The sequence below is a fragment of the Cicer arietinum genome, chromosome 1 (assembly GCF_000331145.2).
Source record: "Cicer arietinum cultivar CDC Frontier isolate Library 1 chromosome 1, Cicar.CDCFrontier_v2.0, whole genome shotgun sequence".
In the NCBI taxonomy this organism is placed as follows: Eukaryota; Viridiplantae; Streptophyta; class Magnoliopsida; order Fabales; family Fabaceae; genus Cicer; species Cicer arietinum.
In genome coordinates this window covers 6,405,110-6,417,162 of record NC_021160.2, presented here as the reverse complement: position 1 = coordinate 6,417,162, position 12,053 = coordinate 6,405,110, and the positions used below count along the sequence as shown (strand labels likewise).

Here is a 12,053-nt window from a genome sequence, read left to right as displayed (position 1 = left end):
GAGAATGAATCTTTATATATATATATATTACCTTTTATCTTACGGATTCTCTTCTGTATAACTTGAGCACATGCTTCACAATGCATTCGAATTTTCAGAATTATTGTTACCACTGCAGGAGCCTGAAAAATTATTGAAATAAACCATTAGACAAGAATCCAAAACATCAATGTTTAGCAATAAGTAACAGTTAATTTCACATATAGCAAAAGTAAGGTCAATTTAATTAGAAGACTAACTACTTTGAACTCATAAGTCTTAACAGAAGTTGTTTTGGAGAATTCAACCATGTGTCTGTATTGTTTATTATTGTTTTCATTTTTAGTAATTTTAGTTCAATTTTTTCATTATTAATGTGCTAATTAATTTTGATATTTTTTTTGTGAAGTGTGAGAAATGATTTAAGTGGGCAAAAGAAAGGCCTCTAAAGTGATCTTACTAGTTTCAAAATTCAGAATGGGCCATGTCTCATGTGGATGTGGGGTTTCTAGATGTACAAAATATATGAGTTATCAGCAAAGGAGTAGTCTCCCAGAGACACAATTCTTACCCTGCTCATCTCATTCTCATCCTCATCCTCATCCAAATCCAATGCATAATAAATCCAATGCATAATGGATATATGAGTTATTTACTCAACTGAATTAACTATATTTTTAACTATGATTTGAATTAATCATTTACTCAACTGAATTATCTATATTTTATACGTACTTAATCACGTGTAATAAAAATATAAGAAGGATGTTTACATATATTAATATTTAACTTTTAACCCATGTGACATGGTATTATTTTTATTTTTGGAAAAAGAAAAATCTGAATTCCATGTGTTTATTTGAAACTTAGGTACAGTAGTGTTTTATCATCTATGAAGGCCTGAATTTGACTAGATAACAGGGTAGGCAGGGTAAAAGTAAGAGTTGAGTGTATAATAATAGAGTGAGCCCGTGAGTGTGATCCCATTTTGCTGCAAGGTGCATTTCAAGTTGCAAAAAGAGTGTGGGGTCATACCCCTCTTAATTGTCACAGTCTTTGCCCTCGTTACATGTGCCTTTATGGTAGGGGCATTCTTTTCCTCATTTTGTTTCGTTACTTTCATGCTTCTAGTACTATTAGTAATTGTATGTATGGTATCCATACATTGTGGAAAATACACCAACAACAAACCAAAACGGAAACACTTGTGCAATTTGGAAATTCTATCTATTCAAACCTATTTCATACATGCATCTTATTTGGTCATAAGTATAGGTACAAACCCCCATTACTAGGAATTTCATTTCGTCATGTTTGATTCATTCCCCATTCACCCACTCATACAATTACAATACTTCAATTTTAATTCATCTTTATTTTAAAATATAAAGTCCAATGAATATGCATACTTATATGTCGATAACATATAATAATTTAAAAAAATAAAAATAATTGTGTCTGGTGTCCGACAGAGATACATATCAAATATCATACGCACTTTTTTAAAGGTTAAACTATGGAAATATTAATTATTTAATTATTATTATTATTATTACCTCATCCTTTTTCTCCTCTGGCTGTGGTGGTTTGATTTCTTCTTCTTTTTTATCCTCTGGAGGTTTAGGCAAAGGTGAAATAAGCTCCACTTTCTTGCCACTTTTCTTTTGTAGTCTTTCAAGCACCTTTATGGGGTCTGCTGCCTTTCCTTTCACTACCACTTTGCTGCCCTTGCTATCTGCAGTCACCTCCTCCACTCCTGTCACACACACACACAAAATTAATTTAATTTAAATATAAAAAAATGTTAATTAATACTTTTTCCCCCACCTAGACCTTTATTTATCTTTACTTAACATAATTGCGTATAATAATAATGAACTTTTGTCACTATCTGAATCAACATGTGTAAAATTACCTACCTGTAAAAGTTGAGAATTTTATATAGTGACAAATTATTTCACCTAGTATGATGTGAAATTCAAAATCAATCATGGATTGTAGATCCCTCTAACAAGGGAGAAAAGGAGGGAAAAAAGAGAACAAAAGTACTACCAGACACTAAATCATAAAAACTGCTACTATTAATGTGTAACATTAACTATCCTTTGGCTAATTAAACTAAAATAATCTAAATTCAATACATTGCAGCAGAAAAAATCTTTTATTAATTTGATTAAATTACTTGGTTAAATAAATTCATGTAAAATAATGTCTTGGAACTTTAAAGTAAAATTATTATTGTATTAATTAAAGTGACTATTTTATCACTACTTTTAAGAATTTGAATTGTGTTTTTTGAAGTTATAAAATTAAACACTTATCACTAAAATGATACTAGAGTATGAAATTAAATAATTAATTAATTATTACCCTCAAATCCTTTCAATGCTTTTGCAACTTTCCTTGCACAAGCTTCACAATGCATATCAACCTTGAGTACAATCTCTGGAGGTTCTTCATCTTTATTTTCCTCCTTTTTCTCTTCTTCCTTCTTTTCCTCTTTGGTTTCTTCTTTCTTTTCTTCTTCCTTGTTCTCCTTTCAACACCAAAACAAAACATTCAAGTCCAAATAGCTAGCAAATATCAACTATAACATATTCATTCATGGACTATAGTATAAAACATTAGGATATAATGATACTTGAAATCTAAAGAGTGAGCATAGAGATGTTAGAAATATAAAAAATAAAAAAATAGACAAGAAATTGAGTAGGATAACTCTTACTTCACTCATTTTGCTTAGAAATTTTGGTGGCAACAGTAGAGTGTGATAAACTACAAATTGATATAAATGAATGAATATCTAATTTTTGTGTATGGTTGTTTATCTAGTGGGTGAATGAGGGAGAAGAACATTAAATTAAGGTGGAAAATTTGAAAATATATGAGGTGGGCCGTTTATGAAGAATACACATTGGAAGGACCATAGGTGAGTCAGCATGTCATAAGCCACCTTTCATTTTCTTGTGTTAATGGCCTCTAACTTTGGGCCGTAGTAAAGATACTAGTACTATTGTTCCTAATTGTCATAATGTTGTACCAACACTAGTACCATGGTCGTGGTATATATATTTTTAGAAAATTTTATATATATTCATCTTACAAATATATCATTTTAATCTTTTAATACTCGTAAAAAATATTTGCAAATTATAAATAAATAAATAAAATATATTTGCAAATACAGACATTTTGATTTTTCTCTTTAATATTTTATTTTAGTTATTGTAAAATTTATTTATATGTAAATTAGTTTCTCTAATATTTTTAAAATATTTAATTTTAGTTTCTTCAATGTTAACAATATAAAGTATTAAAATAAATATTATATGCATATTACATAAAATTAATTCTAATAAGAACAAATTTTATAGAGATTAAAACAACAAATACCAAAATAAAATAAAATATATTTATAAAGAGAAAAAACATTTTTTGTTTACAAATATTAAAAATAAAAGGCAAATATAGTATGTTTTCATGATGAAATGCATATTTAAACTTTTTTATAATATCAATTGAGTATATAGAGTTGTTTTAAAAAGGACAAACATAAAAGATTAAAAATAAATGTTAAGTAACACAAGTATCCTCTTTGTATTTATCTCAATTTTCCAAGGCAAGGATATCGACTCATACTAAACTTCTACTACTAAATAACTAAGCATTACGAAATGTTTAAATATATATTGTTTATGAGAGTATTTTCTCACGTTTGAATTTTTTTTTATCAATAAAATTTTAAGGTAAAGACACTAGTTGAGATCAAATTTGCAACATATTATATCTTATATCTAGTACCTATTTTTTTACCACTGCATCAAACTATTGAAGTTTTCATATTTAAAATTTAATAAGATTATTCATATATATTAAATTTATAATTTTAATTAATTATACTTTTAATCTTTAATAGTGTTGCACTAATTTTGATCTAAATATTTTTAATTTAATAATTATTTCAAAGATTGACTTACTTATTTAATCGATAATCTCTCTCGAACATTTGGCATTTCTATTTATATAACATACATATTTAATTTTAGAATAGAGTTGATAAAATCATGATAAAATATTATAATTTTGTCGATTTTACTGTAAAATTAAAATATATGCCATGTGAAAACTAATGTAACATTTTTTTAATATAATTAATGTCACATCTTTACATGTGGCTCCATGTGGTGTGGCAGATAACATGAAACAATAACACCTTTAAAACATGCAATGTTTCCTGTAACACCTTCTATCTATCTCTCCTATCCTCTCCTCTCTCTTTAATATTCTCTATATATAATTACAAAAAGTGTTGTTGTAAATTTTATGTTATTTTGTTTAGCATGTCTGCTGTGCGGCAAAAAAAGTACACAGAAGAAAAAATTATCTATTAACTTGGAAGCTTATCTTGTAGTGTATTTTTCCAGTAGTTATCTCTTTATCAAACAATAGTGGCAGCCTCCCACTTTTACTCTCATAGTGACAAACCCTAGAGGCAGCCTGGTTTATGTTCAATTTCTTTTTTCTTCGTTTAAAAAAAGTGATTTAAGGTCAATTTTTAGTTTGAAATTACCACTCTAAATTTTGTTTTTCATTTTATTTTATCTAAGTAAATTATTTTCACATCTATTTAATTTATTTTTTATTTTGTTGTTTTAATTTTTCACCTTGTTGCGGTTTTGTTTTGGTTTCCCAATTTATTATGGTGTCGCTTGATTTTAGATTGATAGATTAACTTCGATCCAGTATAAATTCAAACAATAACTTTGACGTCTTCAACGTTGCAGCTCCATAGATATGAGTATTTTAGACACATCAAATCTATCATATTTGTAGGTTTTGTCATATTTATAGATATTTTTTCTATTTTATGGTATTAACATGAATATTGTGAGTTTGTTCGCAAATTCATCATATTTTAAATTATATTATTGATCCATGTAATTTCTACTAATTTGAATGAATGTGATTGATTTAGTTATATAAAAAATTCTTTACCAATCAAATGAACCCTTAGAATAAATTGTTATGTTCTCTATACTAGATTTCAAATTAAAATTTTAATACCAAGGTTGACAAGATAAGTTTTAGTGAATATATTGTAAAACGTCTAACTAATTAAGGCTTATTGAGTTTATAACTCTAGAATCTTAATTATTAAATAGCGTATCCATTTAAAATTAAATTATCAACTAGCGTATGATAAAAAGAACGGCTAAAAGTTAGTAACATTGTATGTCAGGAAATTGGTATGTCTACTTAAGTTTAGACATTGAAAATTCGTATAATAGTGGGGGTTATTTAGAAGAGGTTTGAAAAAAAATCCTACAAATTGAGTTAAAAATTGACCTCATGTCTATACATTAACTATAAAGGTTCAAAACTTCCTCAAATAAACATTTGCTGCAATTTCATTTCCCTCTCTTATTTTATTTCACTTTCTCTTTTACTCTCCCCACCCTCCTAAAATTCCAATTCATGAGAGAGTTGTATATTACAGTAATACAAACAAAAATTGTCAAAAAAAGAGTATATACAAAATTTGATGCAAAAGTTTTGCCCTTTCTTCACATCTTCGGCCACTTGAAAATGGTAACCCCAACACAGTTATGGGCCAAGTCTTATGATGTTGAAAGACTGTTTTAGGTCTAACACACTTTCTGGGCCTAGTTATCCTTTAAAGCCCACCATTGAACAGCTTACCATTTTCCTTTTCCAACTCAATAGAAATGCTTAGACCAACCAACATGAGTTGAATCTAACGTAATGAGTGAGACTCCTACAATATGGTGAATTTGAGTTGAATTCTTATTTAGAGACATATTTCATATTTAATATCTGATGTGCCTCAATACGTTTTCACTAAAAAATAATTTAATTACTCTAAAAATTTATCAACTAAAAAATATGTAATTAAATTTATGAATTTGTTAATAATTTGTAGTTAAGCTTCAGAGCTAAAACAATTTTAAATTAGGCCTATGAAATTTTAAATATTTATAACTAACCCTTTAAATTTGTAAACAATTTAAAACTTGTTGGTTTAGATATACAATAAGAGTGTTAGTAGTTAGTATTACATCTGAGACTTATAGAGAGTTAGTGGCGTAAGAAATTGGGATCTATTCATGGCATGTCTATAGGTGATTATATGAATGCGTCATTATTTTTGGCGAGCAAGGCTTTCATCTCATCTTCTAGTCGATCATTAGCTTTATGCCGATTTTCGTTTCTTGGTTGGTTGCCCTTCGAATTTGGACCTCTTTCATTTCCCAGTCGATTAGGGTATTTCCTCTTCCCTTTTTCATTCACTAAAGTCTTGGAGGTCAAGGTCGAGGAAATGCCAATCTTGGCCTAATATCTTTTTCTACTGGTGGACTCTCTTCATCTTCAAACTATTTATAAGTGTAACACTTTCGACCAAGGGTATGGTTGCCCTTGGTAATGCTTACCTTGTCCCCATTGAAAGGGTACTTGATTAAAAGATGTGGGTATGACACAACAACTCCTATGGAATTTAACACAAGTCATATGGTTTTCATATTGTAGGAAGAATGAGCGTTGATGACTATATAAGTAAGCCTTAGAGTCTTAATGTTTTTTCCTTCACCAATCTTCATTCATAAAATCAAAGTATCATTGACTTTGACATGTTCTCTAGAAAAACGAATTAGAGTTCTCGGGTATTCTTTCAGATGTTCCCTCTCTACTCTCATTTCTTGAAGCATTATTAATACATGACATTGGTCAAATCACCTTTGTTGACCCAAAATCATTTTATGTTAAACCCTCAAGTGGTGACAACTATTGCTACTAGTTATTCCTCACGGGGTTGGACACCTTGGAAATATTCACCGGTGAATAAAATATTTGGTCGATCGTCCTGCATGAGGTTTGTTTAGGGCGTCACATATAGAGTAAATTAAGCGAAGGTATCTTTTCCATGCATTGCATGAGGTTCAACCTATAGAAAATTCATTTGCAATACATTGGACGTTGTTAGTGGCTATCTCATGTTCATCTTAAGATGATTGTTTGTCTGTCTCTTCCTTGCGATACAATTTTAGTTGAGAACTACGCCACAAAGTGACTCGTCAAGTCTTCAAAACTATTGACTGACTGGCTATGGAGTTTGGTGAGTCATTTGAGAGCTACTTCTTTTAGGGTTATGAGAGAACATTTTGTAGCTTATTGTGTTGTTGTCGTCGTTGATGAACATTTGGATTTAAGACTCTACCACATGATTGTTGGGGACACTAGATCCATCAAACGACTCAATCACTAGCTCTCGAAATCGTTGTGGGACGACCACCCTTTGTATTGCCTTTGAGAATGGTTAGAACCACAAAGGTTCTTGTGTGTATCATTGTCTTATTGCCATCTTTTGGTAAGGCATAGGGAAAACATTTTACCAAACCCCACTATGGTCACCAATTTTCTAGTATGTGAGTATATATATATATATATATATATATATATTAAATGAATGGTTCAATTGTTATTACTCTATGATGACATATTACAACAAAATTTTCTCAAGTAATTTAAAGTGAATCATTTTCTATAGTTTATTATTCTCTTTATATTATTCTTCAAATTAACTATATTTGTCTGGAGGTGTTAGGACAAATCCCAAAGAATAAATATACAAGTCTTTAGATAGTACATTCTTCAACTGTTATATTGAGTCATATGCGTTCGACTCAAAGAGAGATGGTATTTAGATTATACTGATAGACTTCTCTCGATCGAATGTGCTCTTATGGATTTGGATCGTCTCTTTTAGTTTTCCTCCATTACTCTCTCTTTCTCTCTATATATTTGTCTTACTTTTACTCTCTCTTAATTGTTTTTATTTTTATTTTTATATTTTTCAATAAAAAGAGAATAAGATTTAAAGAAAGATAGAGAAAATGGGATAGAAACGGAGTAGAGTTGAAGTACAAAATCCAAATCCATCCTCTTATATAAATTTTGGTCTCACTTTGCCTTCTGGTATCTTCCTTAGTGATGTATAGCTTTTTTATTTTGAGAGAATATAGCAACCTTAATCTAAAATCTCATTTTTAATGATTGAAACCGCGTTTACACTTTAACCCAACAAGCTACTATTTGCACACATGAGACAACCGACCGACGCATTCGGTTAAAACCATGATGGATGTCTACGCTTTCACTACCTATCTACCTCAAAGAAATAACACTCTCTGGACCCCACAAATTTGGACCACTCTCCAACACCCACCCCATCTGCAACTAACTCATTATAATGCCATATAATCCTACCCTCTTAATTATTTAATTAAATTATCTGAAGGTTGGTCTTTGTTTCATTACTACTTCTCATGTGCTACAAAATTATAGGATATGGCGTTATTGCCACGTGTACGGTCGGCATGTGGTAGTGCATGACCATTATTGCACATAACCAAACTCATATAACAGACATTAAAAAAGTAAGAGCAGTGTTATTTGGTAACACAAATTTGTACAAGAAAACGAATAATGTAATTAATAATTTTAATTGATAATTATGTACCAATGAATGAGTAGTTATAATTTATAAATATTATTCTTCACTTCTTACAAATAATCATAACTATCCGTATTTCCCAAAAAATAATACTTGATTATGTCCTACTCTAATGTAATCATGGTAAGTATTTTTTAACACAAAATTGGCATTTAATCAATTACTATTAATAGGGATTCATGAACTTGCATTGAGTCAATAAGGATGGGCGTGTAAATCAAAAACACCACATGCCGTGTGCTGAGAGAGCTGATTTAAATTGCAAAGTCATCAATATTATTAACAACATAGTCGACATACACCCTTTCAGTTCCAGCAAACTTCACTCTCCAAATTCAACCTTAGTCCCTTTGTGTTGTTTTTCTGCATTCTCTATCATTTTTATTTGATCCTCAGATCTGATCTCTGATCCACAAACTATGGCTGAAAAGGTAAAGTGGATTTCAATTCCCACCAAAATTACCATTGTTATCTAATTTCCATAAACAAACACATAATTATTATAAGAATGTTTTTTTTTAATTTTTTTGTTACAAAAATAAAATTATTATCTTTATTTCATTTTTAGTGCTTTTCTGCTTCAAATTTGTGTATCATAACCATATGATGTAATTTTTTTATTAAACAATTATAAATTTATTTCACCATGGTCCTATAATTCTAATTGGTGGTTTTCATTCAGGTAACTATTATGAAGTTAAAGGTTGATCTTGAGTGTGATAAATGCTACAAGAAGGTTAAGAAACTTCTAAGCAAGTACCCTCGTAAGTTCATCACCACAACTTTTTTTATTATTTAACACATAAAACACATGTTATTAAAATAAAATAATATACATATAAGTTATTTATTTATTTAGTACTTTATTAGAATTTGTGACACTAAAAATTGATAAATTGCATGCATTTTGATTTACAAAAATAAAAACTATAAAGGCATCAATTTTGAGTTTTATTTTTTTGGGTGTTGAAATATTTTTGAACAATAGAAATTCGAGACCAGAAGTACGATGAGAAAGCAAACATTGTGGCAATCATGGTGGTATGTTGTAGCCCTGAGAAGATTAGGGACAAGCTTTGTTGCAAAGGTGGAGGTTCTATCAAGAGCATTGAAATAGTGGAACCACCAAAGCCCAAACCAGCTGAGCCCGAGAAGAAAAAGGAGGCCGATAAGCCCAAGCCCGCTGAGCCCGAAAAAAAGAAGGAGCCAGAGAAGAAAAAAGAAGGGGGAGACAAACCCAAGCCTGCTAAAGAGCCCGAGAAGCCTAAATCAGCTGAGCCCGAAAAGAAGAAAGAGGCGGATAAGCCTAAGGATGCAGAGAAGCCCAAGCCCAAGCCCGACAGTGATAAGCCCATAGAAAAGCTCGTATCCCATCCGGTCCCAATGATCCCACAAATGCCACCACCGGTGGCGGTTCCAGTTGGGATGTGTTTTGCTCCACCATGCTACGAAGGTAGGCCTATGGTGCCATACCCTAATCAGTATGGTGGGCCAGTGCTATGTTACGACGGTTATTATGCAAGGCCCGTTTATGATAGCTATGGTGGAGGTGGGCCTTGTTATGCAAACCGTTGTGATCAATATCTCAGCGAAGAAAATGCAGCCGGATGCGCAATTATGTGATTCTTCACATTAGAAGTAACGTTTCTTTGTTTTTATTTATTAAAATTATTATATTTCATAGAGGGATAGAGAAAAAATGGAGCAGGTGACAAAATGAAAAGTTATTTGGTGGTTTAAAATGTCAATGATGTATACTATTTCGTTCATCTTTCGATGATTTGATAATAAACTTGCGATCTAATTTGCAAAGTGATATTATATTTGCCTTTTTAAATTGATTTTCTTGAAAGCATTGAACTTTCTAACCACCATCACCCAACTGCACTGTTTTTGGTCAGTGTCGTCATAAGGAATTAAGGATTCTCACAATATGGATTAGTTATCCAAAATAATCAATTTTCCAAAACGTTTAGATGACGTATTAAGATTAATTTAACAACAATGTCCAATATGTTTGGCAGTATCTTTTTGAAGTTGTTAAAATTGATTTTAAAAATGTAAAATTAATTTAGATATATTTGATTATTATCATATACGTAAAATTAATTTTGCCTCACTTTCATTTTAACTTTAAACTATAATTTCAAATTTTAGTACATCAAATTAATTTTTAGTTTAAAATTTATCATTTAAATTATTTTTATTAATGTATTTAACTTATTTTGTGAGAATTTTTAATGTATTAACTTATTTTTAGTTTAAAATTTTAGTGCATAAAATACATTAGTAAAATTTTACAATACATCAGTAAAATAGATACATAAGTTTTTTGGTTATTATTTGTGAGGACTTAAGTCGTCACAAATTTGTTAAGAAAGAGGCACTCACAACACTATCGCCACAAAAAGAAAAAGTGTTTTGAAAAAAAAATACAATTAGTGTCGTTTAGGCCGCTACAAATTGCATTGCCAAACAAAAAAAAAATCATTTGTAGTTGTTTTAATGCGACAAATGGCTAACATAATTAAAAAATTAATAATTTAAAAAATTTTAAATTAATATTAAAAAGTTAATTATAAATAAAAAATAATATTAATATAATTTAACAAATATATTAAAATGAAAATATAATTTTAATATTAATTAAATTGTCAATAATTAATTAGATTATTATTACTATACAAAATAAAACATTCCAAAATTAATAAATAATATCATACAAATCAAAAATAAAACACACCATAATTAAATAATAATATTTAAATTATTCATACAAACCAAAGATAAAATTAGAAAAAAATTATTGGAATACGTCAATCATCATAATAATTTCTCACATCATTAGCTTCACTTCCTCTATCATTATTTGATGGAATATTACCTAACGACAAAAGTCAAGTATTAATCAGAGGTAGGATGACAACATGGTTTGATATTATATTTCATGTTCAAATACACCACCACTAATCGACAGAGCCATAGCTGATTGAGGTTGATTTAAATTTGGTCTGATCAAGTCAGCAGTTGGCATAGTTGATCGGTATGAATTTGATTTGCTAGAGGCTGAGGAAGTTGTTGTAAAAGATAAGACACATACTAATAATTATTAAAAGATTATTATTGTTGGAACATGGGTTGTTTTTGTTGCAGTTGAAAGAGTTTAGAGGTTGTTGTTGCTAGAAGTTTGGAGGTCGCTGCTACTAGGAGTATTGAGAATATTGTTGTTGTTGCTAGAACATTGGTGGTTGTTGTTGCAGGTTCTGAGATCGTGGATATTGTTGTTGCTGAGGTGAGAATTGGTGGTGAAAAGCAGAAGAAAAATGTTGAGATGAAAATTGTTGTTGTTCTAACTTTTGTTGTGAGTTTGCATTTAATTTTTTAATTAATGCTTGTATCAGTTATTGTGTGTTTCTTCTTGCTTAGTCATCCATTGTTCATTTAATTACTTAACATTGTTAATAGATATCGAGGAACAATGAGATTGGTCAATACTAAGATAAAAAGAAGATTGAGTCTAAATATATCTTGATGGTCCATTTAC

The 12,053-nt window shown here is 29.8% G+C and overlaps 2 protein-coding genes across 2 annotated transcripts in view; one reads left to right on the top strand and one right to left on the bottom strand.

The window, feature by feature from the left end:
* Positions 1-2,918, bottom strand: part of LOC101490195 (heavy metal-associated isoprenylated plant protein 8-like) — a 4,334-nt gene extending 1,416 nt beyond the window's left edge. The window contains exons 1-4 of the mRNA XM_004486288.4: positions 2,705-2,918; positions 2,350-2,515; positions 1,536-1,735; positions 32-122 (exon numbers count right to left, since the gene is read on the bottom strand). Of these exons, the coding sequence (XP_004486345.1) occupies positions 32-122; positions 1,536-1,735; positions 2,350-2,515; positions 2,705-2,713 (466 nt within the window). The 5' untranslated portion in view covers positions 2,714-2,918. The remainder of the gene's footprint in view (positions 1-31; positions 123-1,535; positions 1,736-2,349; positions 2,516-2,704) is intronic.
* A 5,788-nt stretch (positions 2,919-8,706) lies between these two features.
* LOC101489861 (uncharacterized) lies at positions 8,707-10,325 on the top strand. The gene is made up of 3 exons (XM_004486287.4): positions 8,707-8,940; positions 9,192-9,273; positions 9,498-10,325. The coding sequence occupies exons 1-3, from the start codon at positions 8,929-8,931 to the stop codon at positions 10,130-10,132; spliced, it is 729 nt and encodes a 242-aa protein (XP_004486344.1). The 5' UTR covers positions 8,707-8,928; the 3' UTR covers positions 10,133-10,325.
* Positions 10,326-12,053: the final 1,728 nt, after the last annotated feature.

What these genes read in the sequence shown, in the direction of transcription:
- LOC101489861 (XM_004486287.4), top strand. An exon ending in ACTTCTAAGCAAGTACCCTC is followed by an intron (nt 9,274 to 9,497) that starts GTAAGTTCATCA and finishes TTTGAACAATAG; the next exon opens with AAATTCGAGACCAGAAGTAC.